This window comes from Zophobas morio, unplaced genomic scaffold (assembly GCF_036711695.1).
Source record: "Zophobas morio isolate AGI-343-1 ecotype UQ-CSIRO unplaced genomic scaffold, CSIRO_AGI_Zmor_V1 ptg000029l, whole genome shotgun sequence".
In the NCBI taxonomy this organism is placed as follows: domain Eukaryota; kingdom Metazoa; phylum Arthropoda; class Insecta; order Coleoptera; family Tenebrionidae; genus Zophobas; species Zophobas morio.
Genome location: NW_026972134.1, coordinates 9,694,288 through 9,715,873, shown reverse-complemented (window position 1 = coordinate 9,715,873; position 21,586 = coordinate 9,694,288). Strand labels below are relative to the sequence as shown.

Genomic DNA, 21,586 nt, shown 5'->3' with positions numbered 1-21,586 from the left:
TTGTGGTTAAGTTGTTAAATTGTGAGAAATATCTGTGGAAAGTATCACCCTGCTTTCTGCAGTCTTGATAATTCTTTATCAAGGAAGAGTGCGTTCTTAAAGTGTTACATGTGAAGATCTGTGTCAAATATCTACAGATATGTCTGGTCTTTAATCGTTTGTAAAAAAAGTTGAAATATTGATAGAATAAATAAGTCACAGGACATATTTTAGAAAAAGAATGGGATTAAAAAAATAGTAAGAGGTAATATAGTGTTCTAACTGAGAAAATGAGTTATGAATATTTGTATGTTATAATTTTGTAGAACAATCGATAAACTATACTAATGCTTAATTTTATTGATACTACAGCAAATTTAAACATTTCATAGATGTTAAACTTTTAGTACAAAGAAATTCGAATAACCTGGCAACATACACTAAAATAATAGTACGTATGTACCGGGTGTAGAATGGTTTTTGGAACATAGGGATTTTACATGTAAAAACAGAAACTTGAAAATATTGGCTCCCCTAATTATTTTAGAGCAAAACATTAAATATAAAAATTATAGCGAATAAAAAAACTGTATCTTAATCTTTTTTTTATTTATTTTGTAACATCTTCTGGTATTGAAATAAACAGAAAAAAAAATTACGAGTTGTGATAAAATAGTGCTAGCCATGAAGCCTAGCCTTCGAATTCCTTTTGTTTCGGGGTACCTTTATTTTCTCCTTTTAAAATTAAATATATGAAAAATATTAGATACACATATACATAAATCAGCCACCGATGAAAGTGGTAACCAATGTAAGAAGAGAAGCGTGCAAGGTGCTGGACTTTCAAGTATTTATTGTAATGTGTATAGTGTAGATAATAATAATAAGTAATATGTCTTACTGTGCATGGTATTCTTAATTGTATACTCCATAATTTCATCTACTGCTTTCAGGCTTCGACAAACAAGTGTGACCTGTCGAACAACATAACACATCGACAAAAAAGTAGCAATTCCTTTATGGAATAGTACCAGCGTAAATTTAATAAAAAATTGATAAGCTGTTTAGCTTTGTAGGACCATAAAAAAGGAAATTGGAGTCGTAATAATTACAACAAATTTAGCTGCAATTAGTAAATAGTTTATCCGAACTCCAACACTTGATTGTTGTGATTACTGGACATGCATAAAATGACATACAGAAAGCCTAGTTACAGTAATATACATAGGCTGTCATTATTGAAATTAGTTTATTATAGGCAGTCATAATTTCGAAATAGATTTTTACTACCACTAACCCAGAATGATCGTTATTAATAGAATATTTCTATCATTATGTGTGGCAAAACGAAGTAATGATATAATATAGTATATTACATATCGAGGGTGGTAAGAAGCTAATTACGAACGAAGTTTATACATGAGCGAGCGTAGCGAGCGAGTGATGTAATATGAGTTCGTAATTAGCTTACCACCAGAGTTGTGTCATATACTTTTTCTACAATCTATAATGAAGAACCACTTTCAGAAGAAATTTTTTTGGGAAAGCAAACGTTTATAGTTGCTATGGAAACTATTCAAACAGGCACGTAATATATATATATATATATATATATATATATATATATATTACGTGCCTGTCCATTCATTACATGCCAGTGGGTGTAACTATGGTTTTACTATGAGGCTAGACAGTTCGTAATTCATGGATTACTATGTATGATAATAATAATATATTTAACCCAAGAACAAAATACAAAATGTCCAAGAAGGGTACCATTTAGGACACACTTTAAGATAATGAAGAAATTAATAAAACTATTAGGGTAAATGTGTACAAGAGTGCGCATATGTATAAGAGTACGCACTGATGATTTCTGCTTATTAGTGCCATCTGGGTAAGATGAAGTTATACCATTCACAATCCAATGCTAAACCTGAGATAAAGGTGCAACAGTGACCTGTATATAGTTTATAGTTTGATCGTACTGACGATTTTATGTTTACGCGTTGTGTGGATGTAATTTTTACCGCTCATAGTTTTAGTTTTTTGTAAGGTACATAGCAGTTCTTTTATTTTACAGTAATAATGTTCATTAGCTGTAACTTTTAAGGTGTCGTTATACACTAGCAGTTTTATACTTTCTATACATCAAAAGCTTTTAACTTTGAAAACATTAGGTTATGTACAAATGCACAAGAGTGCGGAATACTTGCGATACGTAGTCTTATAGATACATATGATACTATAATGAATTATTTAAACTCTACTACTTTGTACTGCTTCTCAAGTTGTGTGGTGGTGGTTATGGTAATGTTTGTTTTTTAATTTTTACTTCCTGAGCGTAAGCGAATGAAGTATTGTAATCGAGTCCGTCGACCGACTCTCTACTTTTACGTTTTCTCGAATTTCAAGACCCCTAAAGTACGAAGAAATATGGATCTCGTTGTATGTGTAGTCTGTAGTCACTTGTCCCTATTTATTTTCACCTTAGTAATAAAGATTTTTTTCATAAAATGTAATGCGCACTCATAAGCGTTCAATAATGCGCACTCTTGTGCAGTGGACTGTCTAAGAGTGCGCATTTACACATCTTGACAAAAATTGAAATTACTCTTAAAATATAGTGGTCTTAGGACGTACAATTAAATATATCTGATCTCTAAACATGTATATGACGAACCCATATCATAAAATTTGTCTATTCAAAAAAATTAAAAAGTTATTGACAGTTTTACACTAAGTGCGTACTCTTGTACACATTTACCCTATGCCTAATTAAAAAATTAAAGGAATACAATGTAATAAATAAGGATACTAAATAAGTATCTAACTTACAGTAATACACGCATTTTAAGTGCTGTTGAAATATCAGAATAGATTTTTTTTTAATATTTAGAAAGATATCTGCAAATATTTGTAACTCATTATATAACGTACACATCAATAACATAGGTGAACTTTTATGCTGGTTAGTTCGTGCACTTGAACAATAAAAAGTTTTAACACCACGTATACCTAACCTAGGGACGTTAAAGTTTAACATCTCTAACAATTCAGAGTTGTCTATGTTGTTATGAATGATGTTATAAAGACACATTACAGAACTTATTTGTCGTCTTATATAAAGTGGATCTATATCAAATTCTGTCACAAGATTATAATATGGATAGCCACGCTCCGGGTACTCTCTATGTTTAACAAAATATAAGTGTTTTAAAAATTTGCGCTGAATTGACTCAATGTTGCGGATGTGTATTTGATAGTGCGGGTTCCATATTATGCTACAGTATTCTAGATGACTTCTCACAAATGCAAAGAATAATATTTTGAAACTATCAATATGTGTAAAACTTCTAGAGTTCCTTATTATAAAACCAAGCATCTTGTAGCTTTTACCTACAACATACTGATAATGTGGTATAAATGACAATACTGGATCAAATATGACACCTAAATCTTTTTTAACGTCACACCTATTAATTATATCGCTATCAAAAGTATAATCAAATATTATATTCACAGGCTTCCGTGAGAATGTCATGACATCGCACTTCTTCTTATTAATTTGAAGTTTATTACCATTACACCATCCACATAGAGCATTAATGTCAGATTGTAGGACTAGGCAATCCTCATATGATTCGATTATTCTAACAATTTTTAAGTCATCCGCATATAAATAAACTTTTGAATTAAAACATTTGACAATGTCATTAATGAATACTAGAAACATAAGAGGCCCTAAATTTGACCCTTGAGTAACCCCACTAAATGTGTCATATAAATATGATTGAACGCCACGATACTCTACATAATTCTTACGGTCATCTAATAGTGAAATGAATAATTCTACAAGATTATCACAGATACCAAAAGTGTGCAGCTTATTTACAACAAGTTCATGACCCACTTGATCAAACGCCTTACTGAAATCAGTATATACGACATCAACTTGTTTTCTATCATTCAGGGCATTTGTCACAAGCTGAGTGTAATTACAAAGATTTGTGCTTGTGGACCGGCCTCTAACGAAACCATGTTGTTCAGGAACAAGAGAGTTAGCTATATGGCTGTATAATTTGTGTGCCATTATACTTTCGAAAATTTTTGCGAAGTTGGGAATTATAGCTACAGGACGATAGTTTGTAACATCTGATCTATTCCCAGACTTAAAAACTGGGCACACTTTAGAAACTTTCCATATATCAGGAAATGTGCAATTTCTAATAATTCGATTAAATATTACACAAAGAGCGACCTTAAAACAGCTAAGACAGTCTTTTATAAAGAATGAGGGTAGTTGATCACAGCCCATTGTAAAGTTTGGCTTAAGTTAACGACTAGCTGTACGTACATCAATAACAGTAATTTCAAACCTATGCAAAACAATATCAGAATTGACAGGGATATCACAGACATTAAATTTATCACAGCTAAGATTAGTATCAATAACGCTATCAAAATTTGGATCTATGTTATCATTAGATGAATGAAAAATATCACAGGAATTATCACTTGTTTGACGACTAGAGTTGAAAGGTTTAACAAAGACACTCTTAAAATGATCAGAGAAACCATCAACAATTTCTTGAGCTGTAGTATAGGAGAAGTCATTTTGGAACATTTTCCCTGGTATTCTGCTGGTTTTTCTTTTGTTAGTTATATAACTCCAGAAGTTATTTGGATTCAATTTGATATCAGATTCAGCCGAACAGATAAACTGTTTGTGTTCACGTTGTATGCTTCTCTTTACTGACTTTTGTAAATTTTTTGCTTTGTCGCGATACATTTCAAAATTGGTCTTCTTATACAATTTCCAGTAATATTTTCTACTCTTGATATTTTTTATTATCTCATTCATTAGTAAACCATATAGGATATTTAGAATTTTTCACAGTAGATCTTGGGACATGCATTTCAATAACTGAAAATATCTTATTGTACAATATATCACAAGCATGGTTTACATCTTCAGTGCTATTAATCTCATCCCAAGTTAGAAATTGCATTGCTGTGTACATACCTGAGAACTTTGCTTTACGATAATTGTATCTGGATAGCAGTTTATCATTTACAAATTTGCAGTCGTTATTAATCAAACAGTCTACTTCTATTGACAAACAAGGGTGATAACTATCCTCTTTTACTAAAGGTTGATCATGGTGACTGACGGTAACATTGACATCATTAGATGTGATAAATAACTCAAGAGTACGGCCTTTACTGTTCAAAATATTATTGTGTTGGTACATATCATTAAAGTTTAAAAAATTGTGAAGGATAGTGATAGTGATACTGATTTGGTATTAAACCCTCCAGATGTTGTTATGTGTGGAAAGTTGAAGTCTCCTCCAATACGAGTTATATTTTGAAAATTTATTGTTTGTTCCATATAATCAAAAATAAGTTGATACTTCTCAGGTTTTATTGAAGGAGGAATATACAAATTAATAATATTAATTGTGTCATCGTGGTAAGTATTGAACCTTACAGGCCACAATATCAATTTCTGAAACAGGATTACTCAATGTTATTTCTACCACATTGAGCTTGCTATCAAAAGCAATTAGTACTCCACCACCCCTGGTAAATTCTCGATCTTTTCTGAAGACATTATAATTATTACTAAACAATTCATTAGACAAAATATGCTTGTTAAGCCAAGTCTCTGTTAATAGGAATATTTCAAAATCACAAGCTAAGATACTCGTATAAAATGAATCAAGTTTCGTATTAAGACCTCTTACATTTTGATACAGAACACTTAAATTGATGGCAGTCTTGTTTATTCTTGGGATGTTTATATGTTTTTTCTGTTGAAACTAACAATTTTGGGAACAGCAGCTCGATTAATTAATTTTATGTCAGTTTCGCCATTCTTCTTTCTTTGGGCAAATTCTTTGCGAATCTTTTATGCTTGATTACGTTGTAAGGGAGTTAGATCTCTGTTAATAAATATGTTGTTCTCAAGTTTGTAACCACTTACAATAGCATTTGCAATATCCTGTGATGGAAAAATAACTTTGAGAGGACGGTGCTTACCATCAGAGCTTTTCCCTAGTCGATAACACTTTATATTATTAGCGTTAACTGCAACCTGAGTTTTTGAAAGAAATTTTAGTAGTTTCTGGCGTTCCTTTTCCCGATTTACATCTATTGAGTCAGTTTCGGAGTTTGTTTGAATTTCGGGTAAATTATAGACAATTACGTTTGGAGTTCTTCTCTGACGATCTTCAATTTCATTAATTATCTTATAATCAATGGTGTTGTTATCAGTTTGCTGTGAATTCCTGACGGCTTCTTGTAGAGTTGGAGTCTCCTTTTTTAATGTATTCACTTCGACCTTCAACGTTGCAATTTCTGACTGTAAACTCGAAATTATGTCCACAATTTTTTACATCTGGGGCAGAAATAGTGCAACTGTCGATTTTTTTCTCTTAGACAAATAATTTCATGACGACTTAGGCCTGAGCAAGCTGAATGTAGAGGTGACTTACAGATATCACAAGTAATTTTTTCGTCATTCCTGACATCACTGTTGCATATTATACATTCACACGTCATGATTAGTTTAGTATCACTAAACACTAGGTAACAATTATATATTATACATAAGTAAACAAATTGATACACTTATTTGCAGAGCGAAAGTGTACGACGCCAATCAAATTAATGTACGATTAACATTCTTAACTTAACAGATATTTCTATGATATGATATGCACTGATGAGATTGTTGACAAAATATACTTATCCAAAAGGTATAAGGTTATATGACCATCATAAAAGTAGCTGACCGCAAATAAATACCCCCTTTGTGTGGTTCGCACTAAGCTTACCGGTTGGCAATAAATCGTCTTCTAAACATTTCTTGCTCACATTTAACAGGGCCGGCTTTCAAAGCTAGTGGTTATTTCGGAACCCTCAGCGGCTACAGGTAGTAAAGAAATAGTGGAGTGGTGGCCTTTCATATTTAGTGAAAGCTGCCCCTGAACGAAACCACAACAGCCGGTCGAGCTGCAGTGGACACGTTATTTACGACCCTCAAACCTTTTCTATTGTAAACAACTTAACTTCGACACAATGGGATGATTTTATGATGGCCATATAACCATATACCTTTTGGCCTACTATAAAACGTCGTTCGTAGTGTTACGCCATAAAGATATGTGTGCTATTATTCTGTATCCCACCCTTACGAGACTAGAGTGATTAACCGATCATCACCCGACAGGTGGCCTACCTTACACTAGTCTACCCTGCCCTGCCCTATCCTGAGTCCTGACCAACATGATCACATTCTTCGAGGACTAAAGAAATGTTACAAATGTGCTGACAATGTCAGAAAGAGAACTGTATAAAATTATGATTACGTATTTTGTAAATTATCAACTAAAAATTATTTTGTACATGTCTTTATTTTTGTTGTAGCTATTTAAAACAAATTGATTAACAACAGTGGCGGCTCGTGACCTTTTGAAATGGGGGACACAAATGGATTGATGGGTTAAATATGAAGATATAAAACAGGTTGTTATTATCAATTAATAGACGAAATTGTGACGGAAATAAATACAAAAATACATTTAATAAAAGTAAAAAAGGATTTCTCCACATACCTTTTTGCCTTCGGTCAAGATTTTACGTTGATAGCATCTAAAAGTTCATTTTGGACAGTTTTAGACGTTCCTTTAAAAACCGTTGCTTCTTTCAAATAATCTGATAAAGCAGAGTCGAATCCAGCCGTAAAATCAATCAAACCTCGAAATATACCTGGATTTTATGGTTTCCTATTTTCGTCATGTCCACGTAAAGCAAGTTCAAACACTCCACAAAATTTTAGGCACGTTATCAATCGGCAGAATATATGCCGATTTTTGTGGAACTTTGTGTTATGTGCCCCAATATTATTAATATAGGCGGTGTTTAGTTGTTTCCGAATGTCTGTATTATGAGAAGGTTATCCAAAATATTTATCATACCTGTTTTACGTCTATCTCGCCCAGCATGAAAATTAAAACCCGCGATTGAGTTACACCTGCCGAGCACTGTCAGAACGGGACCGCAGTTCCACTGCTTGAAATGGCTAGGGCATGTGGTTTCCATGGCAACGGTGTAAACAAAACGTTTAAATCAGCCATGATTCGGTCTTTGTGCCCGGCTTTAATCAGCAGTAACATGTAATATATTCAAGACACACATCTTTAGATGTAACTGGATGTAAGTTTTGATATATTTTATACAAGTGGAGCGAGATAAAAAAAATTAGTTTTGATAATTATGACACAAATTTCTGGATAATTTTTTAAATATTGAAAATGACTATTTTGCTATGTCCAGTGTGTTTGTAGACGTTGTAATTTTGGGGTTCCACGTGCCCTTGTGTCCCCCATCACCAGGCCCCCTTATTAACAACTAAATTTTCTATGTAAAAAAGGATTCTGTAATGTGAGAATATTTGAGTACGGACCTGAAAGGAAGTGAAAGTGTATGAATTAAGATCACCCGAACCATTGTTCAGATTCGATTTGTGGTAAGGCTTCAAGTGAGTTTTGAAACACTGGACACTAATATTTACGTTATTAGTTTGATCAAAAGTAATCTTGAAATATACAATTTTTTTTAAGTGTCATTTTCTGTTTGGGCATAAGGAGTGAGACACAATGTTTCATTTAGAAAATTTACAAAATGTACAATAATATTGGTTGTTGTACATCGGTCAAAAATTGGGAAGGGCTCCTTATTTATCAAAATGAGTAATTTTGTGGTGACCACAGTAGTTTATATATTCGTAACGTACTGCATATCGGACAGTAACCACATTTCAGGGAATGACGTAGAAGTATACTTCTTTGTTGTTACAAAGACTACAACGTGTTTCATGTCAATTTTTTTTCCTCCTACATGGACCAGGTGTAAAGAAAAGGATACTAACTTCCGAAAACTTCCCTGAACTTTCGCAATGGCAAATGTAAGTTATCTGCATTGTTGATACTTCATGGCTTCTGAAAATGTTAAAATAATTTTAGCACAATTATAAATAAAACAATTCACAACTGAAAAATGTAATTGTGATGAAATTATGCATTGTGAGTACTCGAAAATTATCCATTACAAATTATATGTTAAAATGGAAGTTGACCGTAATTTTCAAACGTTATCAAAAATTTCCGAAAAAAAGAACGGTAGTTTTGAACTACTATTTTCATAGTGTTCTCTTTATCCTCGAAGAAAATAAGATGGCTTTGATAATTAAATGCAATTTGATAAATAAATAATTTTAAATAAGATCTCTTTAAGCATATGCCAGTTTTTCGAAGAGTTCTCGTTATTTTTTGTTATCCATGCTTTATGTCATACTTTGGAGGTAATAATTTGTATGTTGCCTACTAATCTGAAGTGCTTGAATTGATCAGGGAATTGTACTTCTTTTTGGTATTATTTTGAATAAACCTTGAACATTATAGAAATTTATTTGTTTTAAATAAGTAGCTAAATTTTGCGAAATATTTAATTTTTGAAATGTAAATTTAGTAAAAGATATAGGAGTATTCAGTATGTGTTGGTGGACACATTAATTATTGTGCAACACTTGTTCACGATATAATAACACAAGATAGGAATTGTGGTTTTATGTGTGATAATATACGATTACGACTATGTTTGGACTTTCCTGTTAGAGTTTATGCTACCTAAAAGCGCGTTCTTAATAATAATTGAGTTTATGTTAGTGTGAGAATAGTATTTTATTATTATTATATTTGCTTTTCAGTTAATAAAAGGAGAATTTACAAATGGATCATTAAAAATGTGGCTTAGGTCGGAGTACTTAGCATTCATTCAAGCTACTTCGCATTGATCATAGCTGTTTGTTTAATATTTTTGCTTTAAGTGTAATTGAAAATAAATAGTCTCTCTTCACGGATAAACAGAAATCTAAAAACAATTGAACTCGTATTTAAAAAATATTTTAGCAAATAATGTTAAGCTGTTTAGAGAATTAATTATTATTGTTTCAAATTTGGTAACTTTTTACATACTTATTTATTAAATTATCTAAAATCTGATGTTTTGAAAAGTATGAAATATTGGCTCACTATTCAAGATTTTTAGAATTTTAAATAAGAGCATAACATGTTTTTTGTAAGAGTACTTCTCTTTGTAATTTTAAAGTTAATGATGTTATTGACCAACCAAATACTTTCAAAAACAAAATTAATTTACTTATATAATTTATGTTTGAATTGCGATAATTAAATGATACATTCTGATTTTATTTTAGAGTATATGCATGTATCAGGATTTCGTTTTTCGTTAATCGTTTTATTAATATATGTTACAAGCAAATCGTACATTTCAGTTGTATACACTGATTATTCAGGCTTTTGAAAATGTTGAGTTTATACGTTACAAAGTATATAATTACTCTTTTTCAACACAATTTGGTTGGTGATACAGAATTACTTCATTAATTAATCAGTCGGTTCTGTATAGATATATTTCGTACCCAAGCATTTACCGGCTATGATAAATTTTTAAATTATTTAAATGACTTTTGATGCAACCAAATAAATTTATTTTTAAACGATTAAAAAAGGTTCAGTCAGATAGAAATGTGCTCGTCAAATTCCACTACTCACTAAGATGTTAGAAACATTTATAAATAACCCCGTACTGGTGTCACTTAAAATATGTAATCAGTGATCAAAAAAATTTTAGAGTAGAGTTGACCATGGAAATATTTGTCACGTTTTTAATTAAAATGCAAGTGTCAAAAATCCAAATTACTGAAATACAAAGGAGGTTATGCATGACAAATATTTTCATGACCAACTTTAATCTAAAAACTTTTTGATCACATTTATTTATCTGATCACACAATATCCAACTAATACCTTTTGCTCTACAGATGCATAACCATATATATCTGGTTATATTCGTCTTCCATTGTTTTGTATGGAGAACTGTGCTTTCCGCTGCTGTCGCTCAGGTATGTACACAATTACACATATGTACCTTTTTTAAAACAAAAACCTATATCCATATTTCTTTAGGGTAAAAATTCCAAAATATCTTCATTACACTATGAAGATTTCACTGATTTGAAAATCTCAACAGAAAGTCCAGTCGTTCCAAAATTAGATTTTTTACTATGTGACGTTCCATTTCCACCTAATTTCACATTTCCTTTACACTACAAAAGTTCCAAGATCAGAAAATGTTTTAAATCATATCCTTATTTCCCAAACCAAACTTTTTTCAATTCCGATGACACATTCGCTTTTCCGCCAATTTCAAAATTTGACACTGTCAAATCTGTGTCTTCCGCTAAAGAGACGCAATGGCATCCCAATGTAAATGGGGGCTACTGGACCTATCGTAAGAAACCTACACCCGTGAAAGATGATATTACAAGATTTAATAAAAATTTACCTCCACTTCACATCGCAAGGTGGCGTAACCTCGGAACACCGACTTTCGACGTACAAAAACCTTCGGTAATTGCTGAGCAGCCAATACCGAGGTCAGGACCCAGGCTAGGTCCGAAGGCAGGACTCAGGCATGGACCGAGGTCAGCATCGAAGCTAAGATCTAAGCCAAAATCCAGGTCAGGACCGAGGCCACCATCGAAGCTAGGACCGAGATCAGGACCGAGGCCAGTACCTAGGCTAGGACCGAGGCCAGACCCGATAGTAGGACCTTTCTCTAAATATGGGTATATTATTTGAGTATTTTTGTTTGGTTCTTACTTAAACTTACACTTTTAGTGGAATAAGAGGAACAGCAGGGGTTGGTGTGCCTGTGCCACATAAGTTCACGCATATGAGTCCGTTTCGACGGCATGGAGCACGGTGGTAGAAGTGAGGTGTAGAAACCTCATTCATAATTTGTCTCGAAATCACTGATAGAGACCATAAATCGTGCGATTGGGATTATATGTTACTCCTATTAGATTATTACCATACATTGTAATTGATTTCATCAGTAAAATTGATTTTTCGATTTCTGTCAAATAATACCAAGTTTATATAAACAAAAATATGTTGGTATTAATGTTATTGTTTGTTATAAGTTTTATTATACTGATATAGTTTTTGCCACAATTAAAAACTAGTACTTACTGGTTTTAGTTGCTAACAACTAGAACTCCAGTGCTGATTTTCATATTCTTTAGCGATGCTACGTGTTTATACTGTTGAAACTTCATCGAACGTCAGAATTGTCAACATGAAACATGCAAGGATAAACAAATTATAAAACAATTATTTTAACGTTTATAAAATTTGAGTTAATTATCTCTTGTTGGTCAGTGTTGTTTTTTTAATTTTGGCAAACACTGTAGGTATGTTAATTTTACCCTAGAGATACATATATAGTCAAAAAGATATTTATTCGTTTAAGCAACATTTATTCTTATTTGGAACATACAATAATAAATTGTTACAAAATATCGCAAATCCTAAGAGCATCCAGTCCTGCTTGTCATAGTAAAAATGGATTGTGCATTCTAAGAAATGAATTCTTGGTAATGTAAGCTTCTCAGTTGTCTTTGATGAATTGGAACTACTGGAAAGATCGCCACTAATACGCCAACATAACATTTTCATTTACACGTAATTGATTTCTCTGGTATTGATACTTAAAGCTTATTTTGTTCCACTTGAGACTTTTTTGATAAAACACTACTTTTCGAAATTTTCTATTGTATAAATAAAAATAGTATATTATAATGCGAGTTTTACAAGAAGCATTTTGACGCAGGCACGGTTTTAGAGTAAGTGCGACATTAGTATATTAAAGAACGAGTTTCATAAGGCAAATATCAAGGCACGAATCCAAGTATATAAAATGAGCGGCGAAGCCGCGAGTTATATAAAGCATGAGTGCCACAATGGCCTTATGAACGAGTTATTTATACTATTTTTTCTACCGCGCACGTTTTTTCGGACAATTTAATTGGAATTTGCGTTTTTTTAAATCTGGGGAATTTTGTCGTGGTTGGTGATGGGTTGGTACAAATATCTGGTATGACACAAACCACGAAACATTTAAAGTTCGAATTTTCACAACAACAATTGCAATTCGAATCAATTCGAGTTTTGTAAGTAAAATTGGTTAAAATGTCTTATGAAGACGTTAGTGCAGTCCTTACGCTTCCTGAAATACGGGAAATTGCACAGAATAGTATTGACATGTCACGTCATGGCTACCAACCTTACCGATCTAAATTACACCAGAACCCTTTTCCGCTATTAATGAACCGCTTTGACGTCATTTGGGTGCTTTAATAGCTCTGTTTCTAAATCAAGGTAGAACAATATCTATTACAGCATAGGACTTTTTTATTACGGAACGCTTTTGCGTATCGTTCTAGCTTTAGTACGAACGCAAAGTAGATTAAACAGTTTTAAGCATTAATCACGCCCATACTTAAGAAAGGCAATGAAACGAAAGCAGAGAATTATAGATCTGTTACCCTTACTTCCATATGTAGCAAGGCTGTGCAAAGAGTAATATGGAATCAAATGCTTCGGTTTTTTAACGAGCAAAACATATTTTTCACAACAACATAGATTTCTCTACCAGTTAATTGTTGCGGAAGTTAGATAAGGTCGGATTACAGTGGCTCGAAGTTTTCCTGCCTGTAGATCGTATTAGGGTGAGAGTGGGTTCTTCTTAATTCTACCAAGGGAGAAGTGCTATCAGTTGTCCCTCAAGAATCGATATTGTGCCCGATACTGTTTTTTGTGTATACCTATATCCCATTTTAAGTCTTTGTTAAAATCGTGTTATGCTTTTTACGTAGATGACGGCATCCTGTTTAATAACTCCCTAATATCTTCTATCATTAATTCATTATTCAAAACGATCTGACTGCTGCATACAACTGGTTAATGCCCTTGAATAAAAAAAAATGCTTCGATTTCCATTTGGGCAAAAACATTCCTTGGGAAAGAGGTCGGTGTATGCATTGAGATCTTTTAGTCAGTTCTATATGAATTGTTATCTAGATTTGTCCCTATTAAGTATTTTAAACGTTCTAAATTTCTTAAATGGTTTTCAGCCGAGTTAAAAAAACTTATTTATTTAAAGAATCAATATCATTTTAAATACAAATTATCGAATGACTATAGCGTTTATCAAAAATTCAAGAATTGTAGACGTTTGTGTAAGATAAAATCAATGGAATGTTACATTAAATATATATCGGATACAGAAGCTAAGATAAGATCAAATTCTAATGATTTTTGGAAATTTTGGAAAGATAAGAATAACATGAACTCCATTCCTAATGAAATGCATTCGAATTACAGAAAATCTTCCAACCTAAAAGATATAACTAATTTCTTTGCAGATAATTTCAAATCTATTTAGAAAGTGGATAAGCAAAATACAGATTTCGCTAAAATACGGGTCTCTGCTGAATCGAATTTTAATTTTAGATATATTTCGGTTTCTAAAGTATTCGATGCCATATTAGAACTAAAACCTAATAAAAGCCCCAGTCCAGATGGAATATTTCAAAATTTCTTATTAATACATTATTCAGTATAACTAAACCGATACACATAATTATTTAATTTATCTTTGAAACATGGACAGTTCCCTGAGGTTTGGAAAAACAGTTTTTTATTGCCTATTTTTAAATCAGAGAAGAGAGATGATGTCAATAATTATAGAGGAGTCTGTATACAATAAACAATACCAACAATTTTCGATAAATTATTTTTTAGTCAACTTAAAGTACCATGTAAACAGTTAATAGTGGCGTTTCAACATGGTTTCCGTCAAGGAAGATCGACTACAACTAATTTATTGTTATATCAGAACTTTATTATAAAATCGTTGCAGAAAGGAACTCAAGTTGATTCTGTGTACATTGATTTCTCGAAAGCCTTCGACAAAGTTGTAACCTACTTAACACCCCCCTATGATAACAAAACGTGCCAGTTTCCTAGGTTTTGATGACTCTCAGCCTCCGCTAATCTATATACGAGACGAGAGATAACCTTGGTGACGATACATGGTACATATTTTGGAGCCAGTTTACTGGAAAAGTGCTTTGATGCGTCTGAAAGTACATAATTGTGTTTCCACACCCGGTCACCTACTTGATAGGAATCAGCAGGACGGCGTCGTAAATTATACGTGTGAGAATTTCTTTTATACGCGGCCGTTAGTTTTTGACGCACTGTCTTGTAGATTTCAGACAAGCCCTCCAAATTTTCAAAATATTGACTCCGGTCAGGGTTCGTTAAATCAACTTTCGATGGGTCGCTGTTCCTGTCATAAAAATCTCCTGAAATTGGTACGTACCGACCAAAATTTATATACGTGGGAGATAATCCGGTGGCTTCATGAATGGCCGTTCGAAGCGCAAACCCAATTTTTGGTAAATGGACGTCCCAATACCGATGATTATTATCCTTAATGTAGGAACGAATAGCAGCCCCGGCTACTCTGTTCACTAGTTCTACGCTGTTTGTTTGGGGATGGTATTTTGCGTTATACCAAATCTTACATTTGTACAAATCCGCTAGCTTCTGAAAATCACGCGAAACAAATTGAGTACCATTGTCGCAGGTGATGATTTGAGGGACACCAAACATCAAAAAGACGTTTTCTTCTACAAATTTGATAATTGACTTGGAATTTGCCTTACGAAGAGGGTGTAATAAAATGAACTTGCTGAACCAATCACAGATCATTAAAATATAACAATGTCCCTGCATACTACGAGGAAGAGGACCTAAAATATCAATTGAAATCAATTGCCATGGGAAAGTAGCCTTTTTAGAAGAACCCATCAATCCGGGAGCAGCTACATTAGTTGCCTTTTGAGCTGAACAAGTTGAACATCGAGAGACATATCGTTTAACATCAGTTTGCATGCCAGGCCAAAAATAGAGTTTTTGTATCCGTTCCAGAGTTTTATATGATCCAAGGTGAGCTGCTAGAGGAGAGTCGTGGCATTCACGAAGCACTTCCAGCCGTTGTGACTTGGGTACTACTATTCGCCAACTTGGAAGGACATTTGGGACTCGATACCGAGGCCTCGCATGTTTATATAGGACACCATCCTTAACTAAATAATCCGGATAATCGTTTGGACGTTCCTCAAGAATTTTAAGCATGCTATGGTACCACTTATCTGTGTTTCCCGGGCTCACCTGAATTACAGCAACTTCTGGAGTGGCGCTCGACTTAAGGCATCCAGCACCACGTTCATAAAACCCTTTCGGTGTTCTAAAACAAACTCAAACTGTTGCAGCTTCACTGCCCACCTTGCCAATCTACCACTGGGATCCTTTAAGTTGTTAAGCCACAGGAGACTGTGATGATCAGTTACTACGGTGAATTTTGCCCCCTCAATATACGGCCTGAATTTATTTATCCCGAATAGAACTGCCAGGCATTGTCTTTCGGTTACCGAATATTTTTTCTCAGCTGGCGAAAGAGTGCGACTAGCGTAAGCTATCACTACCTCACCTCCTTTGCTATCTGGTTGTGTTAGAACCGCTGCCACTCCCACATCCGAAGCATCACTCTGGATGGTAAAGGGTTTAGAAAAATCTGGGCTTACCAACAAAGAAGCGTTTATCAAGGCATTTTTGAGTTGGTGGAAACAATTATCCGCTTCCTGCGTCCACACCAACCTATTTCTTTTTCGCTTGCCCAGGAGAAGAGCTGTTAAAGGAGAGGTGAAATCTGAAAATTTCGGAATAAAGCGCCTGTACCAGCAGCAGAGCCCAAGAAATCGGTTCATTTCTGTGACTGTTTGGGGTTTAGGAAATTCCGCCATGGCGGCGACTTTTTCTGGATCTGTATGCAAACCTGATTTATCCACAACAAAACCAAGGTACTTTAAAGATGGTAGGCAGTACTCACATTTCTCTGCATTGATGGTTAAGTTGGCTTCTTTCAAGCGTTGGTAAACCTCCCTAAGCACTTGAAGATGTTGTTCAAACGTTGGTGTCGAGATAACAATGTCATCCAAAAAAACAAACACATATGGTTCCAACGAAGGACCTAACACTTGGTCCATTAGACGTTGCAAAGTCTGAGGAGCATTCGACAGACCAAACGGTAGCACCACGAATTCATAAAGCCCTCGAGAGGGAACAACAAAGGCAGTCTTTTCGCAGGACGTATCCTCTAAGGGAATTTGCCAAAAAGCGGACTTAAGATCAATTTTTGATAGATACCGTGCTCCAGTTAACATGTTTAAGATGTAATCGACTTTAGGTAAAGGGTAAGCATCTGGTTTGGTCACAGAGTTAAGTTTTCGACCGTCGAAACAAAAGCGCTTCTCACCGTTTGTTTTATTTACCAATAAAACAGGAGAGGACCAAGGACTCGATGAAGGCCGCACAACTCCCAACTCCAACATCTTGTCTAGTTCCCGATTGAGGTGAACCAGCATGTAAGGTGAGATCTGATGATGACGTTGCTTAATTGGTCGCGCATTACCAGTATCTATAAAATGAACGGTTCGTGTGGTTCTTCCCAATTTCGTACCTTTTTCCCACGATAACTCATAGAAGAGATTTTTGACCTCCTGAAGCTCTGACATTTGAGACGGACTTAAGTCCTGTAGTGAACGAATACCTTGCATCGCCGCCACTAAGATATCATCTTGACGATTAACTGCCCTAATAGAATCCTTACTCTGAGCCGTACAGCTAAAAGAAGAAAAATCAATCGCTAAGCCAAACTGACGGCAAAAATCACTGCCAAAAATAACTGAATGTTTGAGAGATGGAACTACCCAAAACTTAATCGTACGCGAGATACCATCGACAGTAACCGGAAAATATACATACCCCACTACCTGCTGTTGTACACCATCAGCAGTCCCTACAGTGGATTCCTCCGATTCATAAATGGATAGATTTAGATGATCTAACAAATCAAGTCCTTCCCCACCAACGATAGAATGAGTCGCGCCGCTGTCTAGTAGTCCTGTAATTGAATTTCCCAAAACTTCTACTGCCAAATAAGGTCGATTATCATGAGATGTCTCTACAAGTAAAGTATTAATTGTTTCCTTCCCTGAAACTAATCGCTGTGAACACGTAGTTTGGCTAGGGGCCTTAGGGAAGTAACGAAAGCGGCGGCCCGATGGTAAGCGCTTTCCCCCACTTAGTTTTCCGGCCTACACCGTGGGCAGTTAGGGTGGATGACACCTACTTTTCCACAGCCAGCACAAGTAGGTTTTTTCAGGGTTTTATTAGGACATTCACGGCGAAAATGACCCGGTTTCCGACATGCATAACATGTCAGTTCACTTTTTTGGTGTGGAGAAGAAATTTTAGAGGTATTACGAATTGAGGGGTCGAGAATAACTTATTTTCTTGGTTATCCCCGTCTGGACAAGCTAAATCGGGTTCTAGCAGAGCGATGCTTCGCCGCGGAGGTGGTCGAAATTTTTCCTGATTGGCTAAAACGCTTTCCAGGGTCCTACAGATATCCGACAACTGAGTAAACGTTTTAATGTCGTGCAAAGCGAGGTGGGTTTGGAAAACCGGTAAGAGATTACGACGAATTAGATGCAATTGGGAAATTTCAGGTGGAATATCCGACAACCTATTAAACAAATTGCGCATAGTCGCCAGATACAGAACAACTGACTCACGAGATCCCTGCGTTCGATTATGAATTTCCTTAAGAAGTTCCTGATCATAATCCGGCGGCAAAAAATCTCGTTTTAAAGCCTGAACCAGCTGATCCCACGAACTGACTGATGGTTTTATCGATCTATACCACAAAAGTGCCTTTCCATCGAATAAATCTACAGCAGACCTAAATAATTCCGCTTTTGAGGTATTTCGAGCCACTCGCAATTCCTCTATCCGTTGTAAAAACCCATTGACCGAATCATGCTGAGACTTACCATCAAAAGTTACATTCCACTTGTGTACCGGAGTAGGCTTAAGGATCGTAGTGTTCTGGTTGACTCCCGCCGGACTCGCGGTCGCATCATCTGGAGGTAGAGAGGTTTGTTCCACCATTTCATACCTGGTTTCATCCAATGCTTCCGCCATCGCCATTTGATCATGTTTGAATTCTTGCACAGCTACGGGTGCCGTCGCTGGGAATCGATGTAAGCGACCCATTACATGATAGTACTTGGTGAGAAGTTTCCTGTTCCCATCCCCCCGTCGACCATCAAAAGAATCCAACAAGGCTCGGATATCACTTAGTGTTGTTTCAACCTCCGTTTTTTCCGCCTCGAAATCGAAATTGGGATTAGCATACAGGACTTCACCACGATTCAAATCTTCTCGTAGTCTCCGTCGCAGCTGTTTACGCTTTGTATCGAGATCTAAGCGATCGGGCGTAACCCCCCGCACTTTTAACTCGTGATTAACTTCGCTCGATTTCAAAAAATTTGGTTCCATATTAAAATAGGATCCTGCCATCATAAACGCAGTTTAAAGGACTCTACGAAACGTTGGGCGCCAAAATTTATGTAACCTACTTAAAGGATTTCAAATAAATGCTACTTTATTGTTACCTCACGAAGTGGGTTTCAACCCGAGCCCAATAAAACTACGTTTACGACAAATAATATTATTAAAGATATTACATACGATAAGCCAATCACTGTTAAAATGCGGAAGGGCACCTCTTCCTTCCTCAGCGTAGGCGGCGGAGGCTCCTGACTCTTCCTTCGATTCTCAGGTCCCGTCTCTTCCCGAAAATCTTCCTTGAAAAGCCCCTAGACTTGATTCTCTTCCTCCTGAGCTCCTCACCCCTTCCTGCCCCGCTATCTCTCCCCTGTTCTTATCTCCCTTTTTCTCCTCGTTTTTTCCCGTAGCTCGCACCAACACTACGCGTGATAGATGCGCCACCACTTCGAATGCAAATCAATTCAAAATTTAATAAAAATCCGTTACAAAGTCTACAACAAAATCTTATTGTACAAATTGAAAGCTATGAAATTTGACGATATGTTTATTTCCTGGATTAACAGTTTTATTTCAAACAGAACACAATTCGTTAAAATAGGCGGTACAGTCTCAATTCCAATTTTAGTCACATTAGGTGTACCACAAGATTCCCATTGTGGTCCTCTTCTTTTCACATTATTTATTAATGATATTTGTAAAGTAATTGAGTCATCTGAATATCTTCTTCTTGCAGATGACATTAAAATATTTAAAGCCGTTTAGGACATCGATGATAGTATTCAACTACAAATGGATCTGGATAATATTTTGTGTTGGTGTATCAATGACATGGATGTAAATTTTGTCAAATTTTATGTTATACCTTTTCTAGATCACATGCATGGATACAATTTAACTATAGTGCTGCCACTTTGTTGATTAAGAGAGTCTCGGAGGTTCGTGATTTGAGAGTTATTTTTGATTCCAAATTGAGTTTTGTTTCTCATTTAAATTTGACTGTAAACAAATCCATAAAAACATTAGGACCTATTATTCGTTCATTGAAAGATTTTTCTCTGGATGCAGTGGTTAAGGTATATATTAGTTTAGTCCGTTCTTCTCTTGAGTACGCTTGTATAGTATGGTCGCCGCATCACATAACGTATATTAAATTAATTGAGAAAGTCCAAAATAAATTCTTGCGTCGTTGTACATGGAGAATGGGTTTTCGTAGGGAAGAGTACATTTATGAAGATATCAGGCGGATAATTTTAATAGACTCGTTGGAAATCAGAAGAACCAAAATGGATTTAAATTTTTTACATAAGTTATTTAACGGTGCGATTGACTGTCCTGAACTTCTCTCTTTATTTAGTATATGTTGTCCTCCAAGATCTTTAAGAAGTAGTCCCTTATTTTGCTGCAAACTTCACAATACTAACTACGGATTTTTCTCTCCAATTTCAAGATTAGCACGTGAAGCAAACTTCTATAAGAACGAGATTGAGTTATTAGGGGTATCAACAACAGAAGATTGCTACGACATGTTAATTTTTAGTTTTTGAATTTATTTAAATTAGTGATAAGATTAGTGATTTAGAATTGTATGATAAATGTTGATTTAGTACTGGTTTAGTAGTATAACTGATTAAGTTGTTGAAGTTTTTTCGGTATATCCCGTAATAAAGTATTAAGACCCACCACTGACCCGGAAATGACCGGCATTCAGGCAAGACTTCTATCATTACGGGTACTATTATTAATAATATTATTAATATTATTATTCCAAACATATCGTATCCTACTCTTGATAACGATGTGTTACAATTTACAAATTGTTGACCACATCATGAACCTAAGCGTACTGCTAGACAATGAATTATTATATTTCTTTGATCACGTCACTCTTGTGGTTATAAACCACTATTACACGGGACCTAAGCCGAAAAGCATTCCAACGGAAGAATGGTTTAAAATTTTACTTGTTTCACACGTTCTTGGAATACACAAGTGTAATCCGGTCATCCAGCTTAGAGACAAACAGTTATTAGAAAAGGTATAGTGTCGTTACTCAAAAACTGTAACAACAGTAAAGGATAAATTATGCTAGACTCGCTTCATTCAAACTTCCCTCTTTGGAAACGCGGCGACTCTTCAATAACTTTGTGTGCACCTATAATGTTCTTACTCATCGATTCGGTGTTGAATAG

The 21,586-nt window shown here is 34.9% G+C and overlaps 1 protein-coding gene across 1 annotated transcript; it reads left to right on the top strand.

The window, feature by feature from the left end:
* The first annotated feature begins 8,778 nt into the window (after window positions 1–8,778).
* On the top strand, window positions 8,779–12,433 carry LOC135137221 (uncharacterized). Its single transcript, XM_064066816.1, has 4 exons — window positions 8,779–8,953; window positions 10,892–10,972; window positions 11,037–11,698; window positions 11,751–12,433. Exons 1-4 carry the CDS (start codon window positions 8,945–8,947, stop codon window positions 11,839–11,841), a joined length of 843 nt encoding a protein of 280 aa, XP_063922886.1. The 5' UTR covers window positions 8,779–8,944; the 3' UTR covers window positions 11,842–12,433.
* The last annotated feature ends 9,153 nt before the right edge of the window (window positions 12,434–21,586 follow it).